General features: G+C 32.1%; 3 protein-coding genes across 4 annotated transcripts in view; 1 reads left to right on the top strand and 2 right to left on the bottom strand.

Moving 5' to 3' along the window:
- Window positions 1-2,947, bottom strand: part of LOC113397642 (uncharacterized) — a 113,631-nt gene extending 110,684 nt beyond the window's left edge. Inside the window, exon 1 of the mRNA XM_026636061.2 lies at window positions 2,269-2,947. Coding sequence (XP_026491846.2) covers window positions 2,269-2,372 — 104 coding nt within the window. The 5' untranslated portion in view covers window positions 2,373-2,947. The remainder of the gene's footprint in view (window positions 1-2,268) is intronic.
- A 67-nt stretch (window positions 2,948-3,014) lies between these two features.
- LOC113397639 (transmembrane 7 superfamily member 3-like) lies at window positions 3,015-10,084 on the top strand. The gene is made up of 9 exons (XM_026636056.2): window positions 3,015-3,309; window positions 3,635-3,967; window positions 4,497-4,756; window positions 5,281-5,452; window positions 6,490-6,657; window positions 7,209-7,361; window positions 8,097-8,357; window positions 8,535-8,694; window positions 9,488-10,084. The coding sequence occupies exons 1-9, from the start codon at window positions 3,243-3,245 to the stop codon at window positions 9,552-9,554; spliced, it is 1,641 nt and encodes a 546-aa protein (XP_026491841.2). The 5' UTR covers window positions 3,015-3,242; the 3' UTR covers window positions 9,555-10,084.
- Window positions 10,085-11,103: 1,019 nt separating this feature from the next.
- LOC113397640 (paired box protein Pax-6) overlaps window positions 11,104-20,410 on the bottom strand; it is a 52,988-nt gene continuing 43,681 nt past the window's right edge. For both annotated transcript variants that reach the window (XM_026636057.2, XM_026636059.2), the window contains 3 exons: window positions 16,557-16,732; window positions 14,871-15,031; window positions 11,104-12,391 (listed from right to left, as the gene is read on the bottom strand). In XM_026636057.2, coding sequence (XP_026491842.1) covers window positions 12,303-12,391; window positions 14,871-15,031; window positions 16,557-16,732 — 426 coding nt within the window. In that variant the 3' untranslated portion in view covers window positions 11,104-12,302. The remainder of the gene's footprint in view (window positions 12,392-14,870; window positions 15,032-16,556; window positions 16,733-20,410) is intronic.

The raw sequence follows: 20,410 nt of genomic DNA, 5'->3' as shown, positions 1-20,410 counted from the left end.
TAATCTCAAATTCATTGAGCACTTTATTTTTATTTGCTTTTATAACAAGAACTGTACTATATTATGACCTAGTATACTTATATCTATTACAATAGTAATAAAATAAAATTTGGCTAAATTTGGTATTACAGACATAATGAGAAGGATAATAATAAAAAAATATATTTAAAATAATATTCAATAAGTAATTATATAATTATCTTTTAAGAAATCGCATATTGTTTAATTTATCGATGGATAATGTACCTTTATTTATTTATTTATTTAAATACTTTATTGATTACCACAAAGTTAATGAGACAAAAGGTTGAGTAATTGTTTCTTTAGAAAATTAAATGTAATAAAATATTCAACTGTTCATATAATAATACTTGGGACGTTGCATCCGCAATAAAAGCTAGCGGGCCGGTAGTGTTTAACCTATAAAACCTAGGTCACAAATAAGTATCGTTGCAAACATACGTTCGTATACGTGTCCTACAAACTTCACACAACAATATTTCATCGTAAAATAAACTATTTTTACATTTTACAAAAGATATCTAACCTAGAAAAGTTCAATAAGGATGTACTTTTTATATCGATTTCGAAACTACATCGTAAGGGATAAAGTTATTTATTGAACTAATTTTGTACTTATGATAATTTATGTTAATTTACGAAAAAAAATATCATATTTAAAACATTTCCATTTTATTATAATTATCAAATTAAAATAATCGATATAAAAATCGATTATTTCTATAAAACAAATCATGCCGCCCTATTTAATTCTAACGCCATGAGTCGATTGCAAGCCTGCATACAAAGATGTTTTATGTAGGATAATAGGATATAAGTATGGATAGCAGGTTCAATGCTCTTTCTTAACATCGATTCCCGTCTGGCTCGGAGCCAAACACTTTACTTGAATGGTTTAAGGTATCCCTACTTCCTTAAATAGATAACGATTAATTCGCCGCTCATTTGCCGCCAATAGTTATGTTTCTCCGTACGCTACACAATTAAACGTGCAAAATGCATTGAATGAATTGTTTTTGTAAGTGAATAATGAGGTAGCTATTGTTTGGCGTAATTGTAAATTCCAATCAAGTGTACAACATTAAAAACCGGTTTTATGTCCGACGATTTTGCTTTATTTATTAAGTAATTGTTGGTGGTAGGGTGTTGTACCCGTCTGGGTTGGTACCACTCACTAATCACTTAATCTATTCTGATTGTAGGATAGTGAAGCAGTGGTTTAATACCCTGACTTACGACCACACATGCACAAGAGACGTAACATCTTAGATAGGTTGTAAGCTTTTTACTTTTTGCAGTGCCAGTGTTCATTGGTAGAGGATTTTTTGCCTTTTAATTTTAACTAATTTTAAATCCATTAATAATACGTCCATAATTTTACTAGTATAAAAATATGTTCACTTAAAAATGGCGGCAAAATAATTCACTGCAGAATTGCTTCAGAAATAATATACATAGCACAACATAAATCTTAAAACTATCATATTAATTTCCTTATATATATATATTATATTCTTAATTTTAAATTTAAACTTAGATTTAAGTTGACGTCGACAATATATCGTTTGCATCTATTATAGAGGTCATGCTAAATTGGTCGTAATGTAATTGTAACTTTTGCGAACGAACCTTGCGTTAATACTTAATACCAGTAAATGTTTATGTTATTAATGTTATTCATGTCTCATAAACCACAATAATAATTCTTGATTATTCATAAAAACAAGAGTACCTATTGTATCATTCGTGGACAACCACACGGTATAGGTATTTTCCTGCAAATAAGATTTTATTAAAAAACAAGGAAAACTGCTTTATGACGTATGACGTAGCACTCTTGTGCTGACATGCTTTATTAAACATAGGTTGAACACTGAATATTCAGTAAAAAATTAATTTAAAATAAAAAACAAACTATCATCTTAGCAAATCTAGATCATAAGACGTATTCACTGGCCTTGTATGTTAAATTGTTAATTGTTGCCTATTTCTTTAGACCTAGTAGAGCTCGTTAAGAGAATCGCCAGAAGAGTGGCTTATTCTTTAAAGCCATTACTTTAAATCTTCAAAGATAAGACTAAATGATATGCACGTAAACATTGAAATTCGCTGACACAATCAATATCGCCTTTATAAAACAACTTGTACTGAGGAATAGATAATACCAAGTGTTACTCTTTCCAATTACATTACCCATATCTTTGTGTAGTTCTTTTATTAATATTAAAAAACATGAACAAGACCCACCTTGTAAATGGACCACTCCTTTTAGTTATCTGTCCTAATATTTTCTCAACACACCGCTCGTCACCCTTACGCGCCGCGTCTAATAAATCCTGGCCTTTTCCCATGGCCCATTTAATCGTAAGTACCACTCACAAATATAACACAAAGTTCAATCATTTCAATTTTTTACACTAGACTTCACTACTCACTACAACTTCATTGATCGCGCCGCCATATTTAGATTAGACGTGAGTGCGCTCTAGCGGCCGGCGAACGAATCGATATCAAAATTCAACCTCATGCCTAGTGCCTACTCGACCTACTCCGAAACTTGTTTAAACTACTTTTATTATGACAAATTAGACTCAAACGAACTGCCATAAATATCAAAATTGTTTTGGTAATATTTTAAAAAGTATAAATAATACTATAATCGAAGAAATATTTTAAAAAATAACAACGCATACAAACGAATTGAGCTCTTGTTTCTGAAGTATGTTGACTGTTCTACCTATTTTCTCGCTCGCCCTTAGAGGTCAATGTATTTGCTCTTTCATTTACTCCCATTCGTTCTTTACGATAGGATATTTCCATCGTTCATTCAATCAGTGATCAGTCGACTCAGTCTTTTAAATCAATCTCATTCAGATTGTTTTGAATGTAAAATGTACCTATAAAAACCTTTATTATTCTTAATCTCATATTTATCACGATTTCTCAGTTCACTGTGCTTTGTTATAATTGAGGTTGAGTGTAATTATTTGATGTTATTTTTACTACTTTGGCTAAAGTAAAATCAGAATTCTAACAAACATAGTTACTACGTTCATTGATTTAATCATCTGTCAAAATTAACAGCTGATAGTCGTCGAAGAATTTGTGACAACTATACTTAAATAACATTTTGTTTACCTAAAAAAACGAGGCGTGACTCATTTGAAGAGATTAATAATTTTATTATACTAATGAATTAATTGCGATAAAAGCTCTCTAACATGATTAAAGTAAATATATTGCATGTGCTTCTAATATTTATATTGGCCAGGACAATCAGCTGTCAAAGTAAGTAATCACATAATAATTCGTCTTTTATGATTGTTACTTATTTTTCTAAAGTATTAAATTATTTAATTGATAACCCTAGAATATGAAGCAATTACATTGATGGCTTATATTGAGTTGCATGCTAAATTAAAAAAAAAAAGCATCAGTAGAATGAAAAAATTTGTTGAATAAATTATTAATATTTTAATATCTAATTTTTTTTTCATTTTATGGCCTTATATAATTATAATCATAGCACATATATCAGAATACAAAATGGGCTTATTGCCATAGTTTAAGCATCTGCTTCTAAAAATAAATAATATAAGTTCTTTTTCCACAGATATTAGTATTACATTGCCTCTAAATAAAACAATATCATGGGGTAACAGAGAGATCTATGGTGGTTTCGCTAATCTCAATGCATCATCAACACTACAAGTTGACTTTACAAATGTCAATAAAAATATATCCTACATAATATTTCAAGTGCACAGTCATTTACATAATGTAACATTATATAATAATACTTATATAAAAGGTTCATACATATCCGGAACGAATGTTGGACTGTACAGCAGCATTAAACCGAAGCTAGATACATTTTATGTATACAATCCGAATGTGAATATAAATTTGAAATTGTATTTGTCTGTGCATGGATATGAAAAATCAGGTATATGATTAATTAATCTATGTCCTATAAAAGTTATAAACGTAAATGTGTCACTGCAGGGCCTCTAATTCTTTTTGAGGAGGCTCGGAGTCTATTTCACCACACTCCGCCAATGTGAATTTACACACTAATACAGTTTCAGTCACTATGTTTTTGTTCATTGCATAAGATGAATTATAAATACTTTAATCGGCAACCGGTTACAGTCAGATTTTCTTACCACAAGACCATTTCAGCTTCTTTCCCTTTAAAATTGTATATTTTAGAACAGTACCAATTGTTAGTAATTTGATTCATTTTATGTAGTCGGGTGCATATTTTATTACTCAAATAAATTTGATATTTTTATTATCATATTGAAAATAACTTTAAATATCAATATCCATACTTATAGATAATATACTTATAGCACAGAAACCATAATAATTGTTTACATACAATTTCTTCTACTAATGAATTGTAATAGGCTTTACTGTCCCTTCGCTTAAACAAAGATTGTATTTAAACTAATGCAAATAAATATTTACAGACCCTATACCAGGTGGTTGCAATATGGAATTTCCCATACCAATATCTCCGTTCATACAAACCTCGTATAACAAAGATTACATCTTAGTTGATGCTGCAGCAGCTAGAGATTCATCAGATATGATTTGTAATACTCTTGATAAGGTTGTAGTGTTTTTCTACAAAATGTATTTGCCTGAAAGAAACTATGATGCTGATACATACTTTGATGGTATAAAAAATATGATAACAATGGATGCCATTGATAATTTTGGTGAATTTGTAAGTATAATAATATTATTTTTCATTTGTTTAATCATGTCTAAATATATTTTTAGTGAATGTCTAATTATATATGAATTCAATGGTTTTAGGCAACTTCATTCTAAAATACAAAACATGATTTCATTTTGTGTGACTTAATTTCAATCTGTTAATTATTTGTAACATAATTTAAATACAAAGTTATTGCATTTATTACTGAGTTGATATATTTTTTGTGACATTTTTATTTATATTTTGAAATATGCCTCTTATTATTTTTATTATTTATAATAATATTTAAATTAAAAGTGATTATTATATATGGCAACACTTCCATAGTAGAAGCCTTATCACTGTTAATAATACATAATTTGTGGGATTACATTTTACAACAGCCCATAGCCAATGCAATCATATATTTTATTTTCTCTGGCTGAAATTAATAAGTATTTTTTTACTCTTCCATAAAGTTGTTGAATCTAGTCCTGTATATTTAGATTCGACTAGTCGTAAATTATTTTAAGATTGTAAGGACTTTTTAGATCCCTGAAAATGGCGATCGCATGCGTCGCATGCTAAGCGCCTATCCCGGTACTGGTGCCGTGTATGTAGCCGTTGCTATTAGCACGCTGAACGTAAGCTCGTATTCGGTATACGTACCGACATATTCTTATGCGTGCTCACCTTTGGTGGATGGCGGTTGTGAATTATTAGGTAAGATTTACGTGGGAAGATCGTATATATGTGTTGAGAGTGCAAAATTGTCGTATATTTGATGCGAGATGGTTACGAATATTTTAAAAAGTAATAGCAAGTTTGAGTGTATATTATTTGAGGGTATTTTTACAATTATTATACATTAGTCTGCCGATTATTACTTGCACCGATTGATGGCATATTGTATGAATTAGCCGTGTGAAGTGTGCGACTACTTGCAGAATGGCATATATATTAGAGATATATCGAGTGGCTGAAAAGTTTGCATACTGTAACGGCCCCAATCCAGGACTGTAAGAAAATCATGAGACGGGGACATTATATCTGCAAAACTATTCCCCGAAATATTAGATGTTTCCAAATTCTGAAGTGGACTGTACTGGGAGTCAATGTAAACGACGAGTACATATTCTACAAAAGTGTACGTACTCGCCGTTTGCAGGTGATATCGTCATAATTGTAGAATAACTTGAACTTCGTAATGAAATGCTACCTAGGCTAAACAAGCCGGCGTATCGGTCTCGGTATGAACATGGTCAAAATCCTGGAGGCATTTCATGCATGTACCTGTATAGGTCGGAGGGACAAAATAGACCTACTTTGATCAAGTTATACTGCGCGGTAGGAATAACTGTGAGAAGGAAGCCGAACGGAGAATTCGTTTGGGATGATGAACATTTAGCAATCTTCAAAACTTTAATTCGCCCATACCATCATATTAGAAGATTAAAGTTTTCAATCATTGCGTTTCACCTGCCACGACTAAAATCCTCCATTCTTATGATGGTACCATTAATTAGGTTTTTTCGTAGCAACAGATAGAGTTTGCAAATAATTAATAATTGATATAAAATCTCTATATTTTTGAAACATATTTTCGATGACATCTAATTTTTAACATATCTTTTCACAGAGACGCAGCGAGAGCTTAATCAATAACTTTTTAAATTTTTTGTGTTGACGTTTGCTAGAGTAATCCTCTACCCAAATATGACACTTTTAAATCCGTTATTTCAAATGAAGCCCCTTTTCAGATGACTTCCTGTCACAGATACTCTGTGCTTCGCTATTGTTCGTCGGGCTGTTCATATGTTTCTTCGGACACAGGTTTTTCAAGACTGAAATGTTTTTAGTTGGTTTAATAAGCGGCGTTATTATAACATATATTTTTATATCTCTCACCGCAGACCTGGATAGACCTGGTAAGATAATTAGTGGTATATTTAAAAATAATAATAATAATATTTGGTTCCGCTCGAAACGTTGGTGAAATAATTTGCCCAAAAAAAGCAATAAAAAAACTTGCTGCTAATTGTTGATAATGTATACTTTTAAATCTTTGTTTTATGGAAACTCTGTAATTCTTTGTGCAATTTGAAGCCTCTTAAGTTCATATGAAAATAATTAACATTTGCCGAAGTCAGTTAATTAGCATTTATAATAACGAGAATGTCGGCCTGACCGACTATTGGCCACCTGCGCAGGAGTTAATACAGTATACACGTGTCATTATTACCTTACTTACCCCGATGAGAGGCAATTAGATACTACTGGAGACAGATCAGCTGCAGAACCAAATGCTTTAGGTTCTTTCCGAAACCACAAATTAAAACACTGCTAATCTCCTAACTACAGGTTGTTTTTGATTTTTTTTGACAAAAAGAACCCAAAAACTTGTTTGTCGGCACGATCAAGAGCCCGTATAATTACTTACTAGACCAAAAGGCGGTTATAAATTGTGAATATGTTTTAGCTTTGCTAGGTGCGTCTGTGTTGTCTGGCATATGTTTTGGAGCGATTTGGCTATTATTCTGGTGGTTCTATGGCATACCACTGATAGCTGTTCTCTTGTCGACGCTCAACGTCGGCTTCTTGTTCTCTGCCATAATCTATTATGGATTACCAGGTATTATATATATTTAAATAAACCGTCTCATATATCTGATGACAAGGAGTGAATGAATGAATGTGCGTCTGTTGAATGGTGACCGTATAAAAAATATTTTTGGTAACAAATTTTTCATCCATTGTTATTCTAATCACATGAAAAAATACCTACTAATAAATAATTTATTACACATTATCATTGAAATATTGCAACACTTCTATACAAAAAATTGAGCTGAAATATTGCACACACTATTGGTAACAAAGTCACAATATTGAAATTGCCACAAAATAAAACATTTTTTTATTATTGATTATTGTTATGCAATTTGTAATTTGCTTTCATATTATCAAATAGTTTTTTCTCGCAGTTTGGGGGGAGGGGGCGTGGTACCGTAGGGTTTTGGTATAAAAAAAGTAGACTATGGTCCTTTATTGGTACCCCACGGACTATGTTCTGAGCCGAGGTGCGATCTCATAGGAGACACCCTCAGGACGAACGTCACTCTCGAGCCCAAAAGGGTTCACCTTAAGGCAGAGTCTTAACAGTCGCCCCAACGTTCGGTGACGCTGTAAAGGCCAGTAGGGCCAACAGCAATACTCAATCCAGATGAAAATCCTTTATTGGGGTTTAGCCGGGAAAGCTTAACAGAGGGATGGATAAGTTTTTTTCTAATCTTTCGCTTTTATAATAGTATTATAGATTAAATTATATTGATTTGTACGCATTTTTAACATACATACATTATTGCAGGTGGTCTTCTTGCTCTACAAGTAGATCTTAACTTTTGGACCCTGTTCGTTCTTGTCATGTTGATGACGTCACTGATGCTAGTGTCTATGACTTTCCTCTCAAACATTCTATGCTGCTCGATACTCGGCGCGTACGCGACTATATTCCCTTTCGACTATTACTTAGGGTCGAGTTTGAAATACATTATCATAAACACAGTGCGAAGGGCAGTCGTACCGCAATTCAATAAGGCTATACTTTCACCGCCCTTTGAATGGAGGGGTGAGATTTTTTAAATATTTATTTCAAATTCTCATACGAATTATATTATTATGCTACAAATGTTATTTAATTTTTATCGTATCTTGTATGACGTATTACACGTAATACTTATTTACTTAGCGATTGTTTTAAATTTAAGATTAATTTTATTTACTTGATATATTTTTTTTCTTACAGATGCAATAATATCTTTGTTATGGGTGGCCCTGGCGACTTCCGGTTTCCTTTTCCAACACTTCCAAAACCGAGGCAGGCCACCTTTTCCTCCACCGCCAAGGAATATTAGACCCGTGCCATCACATTTGTACTACGGTACCACTGAATCAAGGAGACGAAGGTATGTAGAAAAATCAAATTCAATAAAAAAAACTATTCAATTAGCTTGGTCTAAAACTACGTTTGAATTAATTGCTCATAATTTATTTTAATCATTATGACATTAGATGTTATTGAAACAATACAATTCTTAGACATACAAAACATATTAGTCATTAGACGATAATAAACTTTGAACGAAACGAATAATTAATTGTAAGAATTTTTGGAAAAAAAAAATATCCCAGAAAATAATCCTGTTGAATTTCTTTCTCTGAACCTGTGCAAAATTTCTTACATTTAATAAGCAAGTGTAACACTTCTACTTGACTTTCACTGTTGCATCCTAACAAAAAAAAATTGCTTTATAATATTTATGTGTTATCTATGTCCTATCATCACTTAGTATGAGAGGAACCAAACCACCCGCCAAAGAGCAGCTTTTAAAATAATCTGCATTTATTTTTACCCGACCATAAATAAATGGGATAATTGAATCGGAATCAGTGAACGATTATGTTTGTCTCTATAACATAGTAACGACCGACTTATTAATAAGTCTGAGTCACTATTAAATATAAAACGTAACGCAACATTTTAGTCTATAAAATCACTAAAATATCACACTGCTGGGCAAATCCCTCTTGGGAAGGTTTGGTAATTATTCCTCCTTTTAAAGATTTCGCATTTCAAAGACGATATAACCACATTATGTCTAGCATACTCGTCCAAACTTGCTCCCAATTGTCACACGTTCTAACCGCGACGCCATATTAGCTATTCGATTTTTAAAATATTTAAAATGCATTTTTCAGATACGAAACGGCGACCACAGTTATACCAACAGCAATTCATACCGAGAGAACGCCATTATTAGGATAAGTTATCAAAAAATATTCATAAAAACCACGTCTTATTAATTTAGGTATAGCCATATATATATATAAATCTTTGCCTTTATGATTTCCTACATGTACTAGTATAAAAAATATTTACCTTAATAAAATCATACATATCTACTTAAAAGAAAAATGTATAAACTTAAGATTACTTATAAATGTGAATACTTAAATGAAATTTTTAAATAAGTTGTTTTTTTTAATAAGACATAAATTATAATAAACATAGTATAATATGATAAACTTGACCTAATGTGATATTGTTTAGCACTTTTTATTTTCGCATGTCTCTGGCATGTTCCACAGATTATATATAAATTTAGTTATGCATTGAAAATGCAATTATTCCTTTGTATATAAAAGGAATATGTATTTGTATAGATATACGGTTCGTATATATTTAAATATATATTTTTTTTCAAACCGTATCTCTTACCAAGACTGCTGAATTGTGATTAATTAAGAATCAATGTTATCTGCGCAGTTATATTTAAATAAATTTGATTGCGACAATAGTAGTTTTTTTTAGATTTTCTTTTTTTAAAAGGCAATTTTAGAATTAAGATCCTAATTTATATGACGATTAGATATTTTAAATTGTTTTTGTTTTCCTATTTAAATTTCATCAACTCACTTGGAGAATTTTGTAAATTTGTTTTTAATAAACTTCCTGATCAGTTACAATCTCGAGATATAATTCCTTAAAAAAATTTAAATCCAAAGTGTATTTAGTCACTCTCTCTTAAAACCATCTTAGAGATATATAGAAGAAATATGTAGATAAATTATGACACTATATATTTGTAAGTGTAGATACGAATATACTGAATATTTAAAATTATGTATTGGGAAAAAAAAATGTTTTCTTTTTTTTTAATATGTGTACTGAACGTGTCAGTATTTTTTATGTCCAAAACCACACATGTCGAAGTTGAATAGAAAGATTAAAACCATTGAAATCAAACACAGTTGTGCCATCCCGTATAATCAATGAACGAGGGGACAGAGACACGTCTAAACCAATTATAAGCGTTGATTATCTCTCAGATTGTTTGCCGATCGAAAGGGACGACTTGTAACTGTTTACGAAATTTGTAATTATTTATTGTAAGTTTTTTTTTTAAATACGATGGCACAAGTAGCACTTAGTTTTACCTAAATAAAAGTACAAATATATTCTTTTATAAATGTAAGTTTAGTGAATATCTCAGATTTTAAATTTAACAGTTATTCAATACAGTTTATGTAAATGCTCAAACAAAGCTCAGATCAGTATAATGCCTACAACACATATAATCCCATCCTATTGTCCAACCCCTACAATGGGGTGCACAACTTCCTTACCCCACACATAAAGTGCCAACACGCAAAATTAATACGCAACGCCCAAATATACTTAACGGCATAATATTCTTTAGTAAACCACGAGGGCGCCACTCGTCAGCGAAACCGTCCCAGCTCGTTATAAACTGTATCTGGTAATTGTTTTATTAAATACGCTTCATTAATGGGTTCGTAGTAAAACAATAAAATAATGGTTAATGCGATATTTATTAATAAATTTCACTGTAACCTCCTCAATCTATATGCACTTAGAATCGAATAATAATTTATTTTACACTTATGTTCAAACTAGTTGTAACACACCTACTCCGTCCGTATTGCATTTTAATGAAAAATATATTAATATTTTTACACATATTCAAATATAACATGAGAAATTGTGCTGCATCACTAGTGAATTATGTATACATTTCAATACTTTGAATTTCGTTTATTATATGATCCCAAAATATTCCAAACGGTGTCAAAATAAATCTAACTACCTACATTTTAATCACAGCAACATCTCCTTAATTATCGTAATAAATAAATTAATTCGTTTCGAGGTGTACTAGTGTAAATTTGCGACTTCAACACATTACAACATCTATTAATGTTACTATTATACAAATATACAACAAACATACTTAGTTTGTATGACAATTTGTTCTGCGGAAGGGGTGAAAAACAAATCGCCGTAACGAAGCTTATTGCCACGTTTTTCTCTATAGCATTAATATTTTGCACCCCCATTGCATACATCAAAGAAATAAAGGGTTGTACTCGCAAAGGGTGCGTAACACTCAATTATTACAAACGTTGGCACAAACAATTTACATTTAATTTCTCCAGACTCTTTAAGGAGAAAACTTTCTCTACCCGACAATAGATGGCGCTTAACTATATTTACAGTACGCTTTCCATTGTCGTTCTAGCTTAATAATTGATCATACACAGTGAAACATGCTGCAAGTTTGAAATTTACACTATTATATTATAAGCAAAATTATAATAACCGTATTTATATCGTATGGTAGCAATGCAACATAGCTCAGAGTGTACGACCATCACTTACCACTACTTTTGAACATCATCAGTTGCTTAGTCGTAAGTCATACGTCATTTATACATAAATAATAAGTTGCACCATCGAAACACTGAAAAACTCACCGGATATTGCGTTAAATAAACACTAAAACACATTTCATGTTTATGACACTGAATTGTTTTCTGGCATTTCTCCCGCCAAAACGGTACTGTCATGGCCGGCTGTCATGTTGAGAGCGTTCATAGACAAGTGGGAGTCGGCGTAGTTGTGCGCTATTTCACCGCTAGATGGCGACTCCGGTACATTAGTCGGGTTCTCAGGCATCGAGAGAAGTCGATGCGGGAACCCGAAGAGCTGAGATCACTGAAGCCGTCCCCAGTAATTCGATGCGAGGTCCGGCCCCTGCGAAGGTATTTGCACGGGGACGCTCACACCCGCTGATATCACACCTACGAAAAGGGGAACTGGTTATTAAAATGTAATTTAAATTCCTTAACATCGTCGATACTTTGTTGATTATATCTTAATATTTATTATAAATTATTACATAAATGCGTTACATTTTATGATATTATATTGGATAATTTCATTTTAAAGTCAAATTAGTTTGTGAAAGCTGATTATAAAAAATATTATTGTAATTAAATAATTATCACTCAATAGACTACTACTATCCAACATATAATCATAGAACCGTATATAATCAAACATAATATTAATAAAAAACAAAATTCTGATGAGCTTATTTGAGCAAAAACAATTAGGTAAAACATGAACGCTTCTTCGAGTGTATAAGCTCCCTATTCACGTGTGCCTAGCATTATATACAGGCGCATGTGAATAGCTTTATGACTAGCGGTATCTATATTGCAAGCATACTGTGTCCAGATAACGCGATTGTGTGTAATAAACTGAATGCAATTGGAATCCTATTAGACATATGGCTGGGCCGATACCGATACATGACGTTAATAGGTTTCGTATTAGATTATGTTTCGTATGTATGATGAAATTTGATTGAGGCTTATAACGTGCCAACTAATATCTGATTACATTAATATAATAATATAATTCATATCACGCCTGTACGAATGAATTATTAAGATTGTTCATATTATAGGTAAACCAACAAATAAGTAGGTATTTATTCTTATAACATCAATATATTCACAGAGATTTCTAGAAGTTTATTCATAAATAAGAAATGCAATCTGGTATAATATATATTGAACATACAATTTTTGAAGTGGTTAAAGTATATTGATTATTTTTATAATATTTAAAACAACAAAACCCTTCAATAACTCGCTCTGAACATGAGCTGATCTATCGCACATTATTTACAACCGTCTGGCTTCAAGCTACATAATTCTATATCGTGCCCCCACCGCGTGCGAGCTCGCGATAACATTTTCCGTTCCGTCGCGAAGGGTACCGTTTACATTCATTACACGATATTATCGCCTTTAAACAGCTCCGCCGAGACTCATTTAGTCAATGGTTTGTGTCTATGACCACCCTCTTGTTTATGGCGAACGTTAGATTTGAAATGTTGCTTTTATTGCACATATAATATCGTATTTATTCATAAGGTGATATGAATTCAGAAAATGTTTCAATTCACTAAAATTTTAGTATTCGGTACTAATAGCTATGTGAAATTTCAGTTTTAATCTCTCTTTTCAACGTTAAGAATGATAAACAAAAGTACTGATTAAAATCGCAAAAGACCGACGCCAAAAAGCTGTAAGTAGAATAAATCCGTATTATTTAATACCGCACGAAGCTGGAAATGCACCCGTCGAAAGAGCGTAAAAGAGTAAATGAAACGAGAGCGTGCATTTTGAATTGTGAAAAACTCTTTTGTTCGCGGCTACTGCTGAAAACTCTGCAGTGGAACAATGCGAACGCCCCAAACAACAATAATTCATACCGCTTTCCGCCACCTACGGCTAAAAATGTCCGCCACATGATATATAATATCAAGTGGAAAAGTTATAGCTTTTTAAAACAATGGAAACGCCAGCGCCTAGCAGTTTGTTCTTTTGCTGAATACTAATAAATCAACAATGTTTGTTACTTTTGGGTATTTACGCGGCGGGAATTGAAGAAATATAAGACCTAGTTACATTTCATTTAGAATTGCAAGAACCTTGGGCAAAATTTACGTAAGTGCTTTCGTTCAGGTCTACTATTTGTTAACAAAGGAATTCGATATTCAAAATCAATTTAAAAGCCATTTGTAAGGAACAGACAACGGCAAATCCAATCGAGGCTCGAGCTCCTATTTTTTTCCACTTTTTCCTTTTATTTTTTGTTTCCCCGTCATGTCGCGGTCTTGTGAGCCAGACGCCCCTTGCTCTTGAGTCAGCGTTTTTTACATTTTATTACGAAGTTGGTAAATATTTTCCAAGGCTTGATTTCGACGATTTTGTTACGTTTCCAGTGAGGCTGTAGACATTTTACTTATAGTACTAATATTGAATTCGTTTTGTATTTCAGGTTATTAATATAAAAGAATTTTATGTTGTTGTTTTAAAATGTATCTAGTTAGTTGATCGGGCATATACCTAATCTTGATTTTATCGGCTCTTTGTTATAACAGTGTTCTGTGTATGTGTTAAAGTAAAGAATAAAAGTGTACAAATGTCCTTTAAATGAAAATTTCTCCTGACAATTCGCACCAGAAAAGATATGTAACTGTATAAAACCGTTTATTTATATTAAAAAACTATTCGATATTATGACATTTAAACACGTAATATTAGATAATAAAAACTGTTAAGTGGATTTGTGTGAGTGTAGCGATTTAAATTTACATCGAAACATATCTTGATAAATGGTACGCATTTGCATATATTTAATAGCATACGTAAGAATTTTAATAGAAGAACAGCATATAGTGTGATAAAGGATTAGATAACTTACCAGTGCTGGCTGCTGCTTGAGGTTGGGAATATGCTGCGTGTTGTTGGTGCGCTGCCGGCGCTCGAGAGTAGCCTCCACTACCCAGTACGTCACCAAACATGTAAGGATACCCGCCGTCCCTCTGTTGTAGGCACGATGAAGACAGACCACCCGACATTGAGCTGTTATAAATAATACTTTCAATATGTGATATACAATTAATATTAGCTATGGATTATACTGACTCCACAAAGTATACAATTGATTATATTATAATATAGAAAAAGTTCATTTTGTATTTATCAATAAATTAAAAAGCAAGGTAACAGCATCTTTATAAATAACGAAGTGATCCAAATTGTTTATGGTCTGGTTTATTTTTATTTTGACTGCCTTATAGACGATTAACAGATAGTTAGCCATTTAACTTTATGTGACATTTAACTTATTAGACCTAGCTATTATAGGCTGATTTAGGTTAAGATATGTTATTAAAAAAATATTAAGTTATAAATTCAATAGATGAGAAATTTAACTCTTACTCTATCAGAAATAAAGTATACAAAATCAATTTTCGAAAAGCAATAAAGAGGATGTGATAAATTTATACCGTAGACCGAGCTAAAGAGGAAACTTCTCGTCTCACTAAGTTAATTTGCTTCGACAAAAGCTAAAGCCCGTAGATTCACTATTAAAAATCAATCCAAGTGGAAAGTCGACCTTCGGCGCTCAACTTCGGAGCGTCTCGGTGCAGTGGCGGGAAACGCAAGGAGGCGCGACCTTTGCCGCCCGATTTCTCGCGCTATTTAATTAGTGCCACCTCTAGATAATAGATGGCGCCAGTGTGTACATTCATTTTCATTTTGTAAGACGCGAAGTATAACAAACTTTTGAGATCTTAGCCTAGTTGTTTTATTTTGTATTTAAATGTTAAAATAGTCATTTGGAATTCATTTACAATTATTTTATTGATGTATTATTAAAGCTAGTTAAAATATAAATATAATATATAATTTCATATATTAAAAAAAATCTTGACATCGCCTTCTTAAATCTTTTATAGCAATTATAATTGGAAAATTCCACTTGGAAAATTCGGTAATAGCAGTATTTTGTTACAAATTGTAATGAGACACGAATATGATATCGATATTACTACCTAGAATTTTTAGGCTTTGTGTGGACACAACATGAAAAACATTTATGTTGATGAGTGTCAACGTCTTATTTTAAAAGCTCACCAATATTAAAATTAAATATATTTTAATTTAACATAAAAATAACCTCACCCAATCTACCAAGAAAAAAACCATTGAGATATTCGATTCAAGTATTCAATTTAATACAGTGCAGATAAAAAAAAGATGTCTTGTTGACGCCTTTGATTTGTTTTTTTTTAAATTTATTTACAGATTAGGTCAAATGAGCCACCTGGTCCAGTGGTTCTAATAAGTGGTTACCTTTTGATGCCAAATTATTTTTCTTGTGCTTTTCCTGACGTTGTCATTCTAGTATCTATCAGCCTTTAATTACACTGACTTACCACCTCTTAAACTGGAAGAGCAATTAAAGTATATCGCAGTAGAATACCTGATTTGCGGTGGTCCAGATGGGGTTTGTCAGTGAGTTTTTTTATAGTTATGTCATAGATTTTCAGACATCAATTAATAATAATATTTGGTATGATATATTGATCAAGATCCTTACCTATAAGTGTCGCTCATGGTCGCAATGGGCTGCGGTATGGGGCTGTACATGGAGTTGAAGCCTCCATTGAGGGGTAGGCGGGCAGGCGGCGCGGGGGGTGAAGCGGGTGCGTCTCTCCTCTGGCTACGTAACTTCTCTTCCCGTCGCCATTTCGCGCGACGGTTGGAAAACCATACCTGATGGTGGCAAAAAATAATAGTTAATAAGTGAAGGTATGAGTAAATTTGTGTGTGTTTAAATGTATTGTGATAGTGTGTATAAGAAAGGAAATGTTAGTGTCTTGTTAGAACTTACGACCCACCAAGCTAAACGATGATACCGACCTATTTTACATTAATAAAGCCACGTTACTCTCAAATATATTTATGTAACGAATTATTATTAATTTATCAATTAAGTTAAAGTTAACACAGCAATTAATTGAACCGTAGACAATATTGTGACATTGAACTGCGTGGAACGGAACGCTCCCGGAAACAGCGCTCACGTGCGCGGCACTTCCGCCGACATGGCGACGGCAATATGGCGTCCTTTCCCGCTCTTTGCAAAGGCGGGAGTCGCAAAAATGATTTTAAGATATTGTTATTATTTAAATGGAATTCAATTTAGTTAATGAAATAAATATAGTTAATACATTTGTAAAGACCGTTCTAGATTAGGCATAAAATAATCAGTGTTATACTTCTATGTATTTATACATTGATTATTGAATCTTAAAAGATTCGTGTTTAAGTTTGGTATAATTTGAGAATTCCTAAAAATATTTTATAGCTTGAAAATATTGTTTATATCAATTGAATATCAAAATATAAGTAAAATACATACTGAGAAAGTTATGTATGTACAAAACTAGTGAAAATATTTTTCTTTTTATACGTACAAAAAGTGAAAAAGGAAAATAAGAAAAAGGCTTTGAAAGAGGTCGTGCGAGGTAATATGTCATAATATTATTGCTCTGGCCTCCAAAAGAATCGCCTGTACATTGCCGACTATATTTTATTCCAACCCTCGAAAAAACGCAAAGGGTCCAGTAAAGCTTAATACACACGATTGAGGCAACTTTCAAGTGTTACTCAATATTTGAAATATTCAAATAATAAGTTTGTCTTGATTTTTTCTTAAAGTAATAAGTTGATCAACCAATCGAAATGATGTATGTTGGAAGTACAGATACATATTATGCATCGATTGCCAGATATGGCATGCCTATACAAAAAACTGAAAAAAGGGTTAAAATGTTCTAAAACGTTTATGATTTGAATTTCAATTCGATTTGACGTAATTTTAAATGTCATAGACAATTACTTGATACTCTACACATGTGTACATGGCTCAAGATACAGTATAATATTATGACATTTCTAGTTTTTTCCTATTCCGTCCATAGATATTTTCGCTTGACAGTGGTGACAGCCGTTTCCCGCCTCTCTGTCACTCCCCGTTGGCCTTTTATAAATTGTTAGCCCTCGGTTGGGTCGAAATAATGTTACAGGGGTTCCTCACTAAATGGGATTTACCATAATTCTGTTATTTTGCCAACAAGTTACCTTGGCGGTTCTTTTTAATAACTTTAATAGAATTTTCAAACACAACGATGTATATCAGGGTCGCATTACATATACCTACACATTATCTAACGACTGTTAAGCTAAAAACAGAGTTCTCTCTGTCTGTCATCTGTGATTTGACGTTTGAAGGAAGTAGACACAGCACTATTTAATCAATCACCTTTAACTAAACAATATTTATCGGTAAGTTATTACAAAAATGTTAACAATGTATTTATTATTATCATTACTAAGTTTTATATTGTATACCTATTTTATATTTATAAATACAATTCTATAATGTAAGAAGTATTTTAAGTCTTATAATAGAAAGAATGAATTTATATCGCACTTCAGCAGAGCTAAATATACAAACCTTTTGATTAAAATAAATGCCAATATGTACTTTATAATGTCGATTTTAAGGTTAAAATTGGCGTGTTCGCTTGTAAGAAGGTTTTATTCGTTGGGTGCCAATTTTTCAAAACAACCCCTCCTACAGGCCCCTCCTTGCTATAGGCCGTGAGATCGATACCCAACCCCAGTTGTGATGACTATGGTTTTATGAAAATTGTTTCGGATAATTTCGCAAAATCTCAAATATCTTGAAATAAATATCTGTAATAATATCCATGCGTAACTGTTTAAATTAAATGAATTGAATTGAATTGGCCGTTCGGATAATCGGAAAGCGTTTGAAGACATGAGCTATATGACCGTATTTATTTGAAAATTTTGAATGAATTTACTTATATTATATATGATTCACATTAAATATTTAAGGTAAATTGTATTTATTACTCGAGTTTAATATAATTTTGCAATCGTAGACACTTTTAAATAGACATAAAAGTATCATCATCAATTGAAATAAGGTCTAATACCTTATGTTATCCAAATAAGGAGTCTGTCGTCAAAAACCGGTACGTAAGTATTATTTCAATTTCAGTACAAATAAGTACCGATTATCCCAGCAACTCTATTATCTTGAACATCTTAATTTAATTAACTGTTAATATAACTCATCCGATTCTAGTCAAAATAAGATGCTTTTCTAGTTTCGATCATAAATATTTTCTGGAAACTTCCATTGTCGAAAAGATGTTTAGTATTCTGTGCCCCATCTCTAATAAAGTCTTCTAAAACCTTTGATATTTGGTGCCTCTAACGTTCACCATTTCGACACAGCCTTGAACCCGGGGCAACACGTGGTGACGTCCGAATACAAAACGTTTCTTGAAAACGTCGCCCTTTGAAAGTGGCAATTTGAACCCTACGTTTTTCATCTAGAGTATAATTTAGATTGAAACACGAAGCTACCAAATTTCCATTCAGGGTTGGTGCCTTTTAAATTGGATTTTTCACGTAATCTTGTTTGAACTGTTAGGTAGTTGATGTGCGAAGGTTCCGTATGAAAATGATAATTACATTTAAATTATATTTTATCATTAAAGAGCTTCATTGTTTATTATTAAAATGTCTTAAATACATACAATTAGTAACTATTGTACTGTAAACACACAATTATTAAGTTATTTAAACCGAAATATACCTACGTAATGGCTTTTAGAAACATGAAACTTGGAGAAGTCTCATCATAAATCTGTTATGACAGTTCTACGTGAAGCATCAAGCTTATAACAAAATCAGAATCAAATTTATTCAAATAGTTATTATAAGGTTTTATTTAATCGTCATTTCATAAGTACGCCGATAAAAACCTCCTTAGTTATTCTTTTCCGATAATTAAATATAAGTAACAGGTGGTTATATTTTTAATACATTATGCAACGCTTTCAAACATAACAGTTCATGTATTGATAAGTAAGTATCTATAATTCATTAAAATATCTTACAAAATCAAATATGAATGTATTCTTAAATGAAACCTTAAGATTCCATGGATTCTAATTCAATTATCAATGTTTTAAATTGTCTCTTATTTAATAATATAATTTAATTATAACGATAGCTATAAGTACGTCCTTCCCCCCTCTCTCCTCTATATTTTGAATTGGCAACCCTAAAAAGTACTTGTTGACCGTACGAGCGCTGCAGTGCTCTCGCGAATGTAAACTAACAGCCGACGAGAGGTTAATGTAGAAGCTTAGCCCCGCTGAAAACAATGTCGCCGACATTTCCTTTTACAGTTTTTACGTACAAGAAAACTGTCGTGTGACACAATACATAAAATGTTGGAATTTTATGTATAGATAAAGATATAACGAGCATTTTGGAAAAAAACTTCGTTAAATAAAGTAGGATATTTCGTTTTTTATGCGTAATAGTTCAAATATTTCATATTTT

The sequence above is a fragment of the Vanessa tameamea genome, chromosome 22 (assembly GCF_037043105.1).
Source record: "Vanessa tameamea isolate UH-Manoa-2023 chromosome 22, ilVanTame1 primary haplotype, whole genome shotgun sequence".
Lineage (NCBI taxonomy): Eukaryota > Metazoa > Arthropoda > Insecta > Lepidoptera > Nymphalidae > Vanessa > Vanessa tameamea.
Note: the sequence above shows the minus strand (reverse complement) of the source record. Positions and strands in the feature narration are given on the sequence as shown.

Coding starts and splice junctions, on each gene's coding strand:
- LOC113397639 (XM_026636056.2), top strand. CDS start 3,243: ATGATTAAAGTAAATATATTGCATGTGCTTCTAATATTTATATTGGCC. Junction 3,968..4,496: donor GCATGGATATGAAAAATCAG/GTATATGATTAA, acceptor AAATATTTACAG/ACCCTATACCAGGTGGTTGC. Junction 7,362..8,096: donor AATCTATTATGGATTACCAG/GTATTATATATA, acceptor ACATTATTGCAG/GTGGTCTTCTTGCTCTACAA.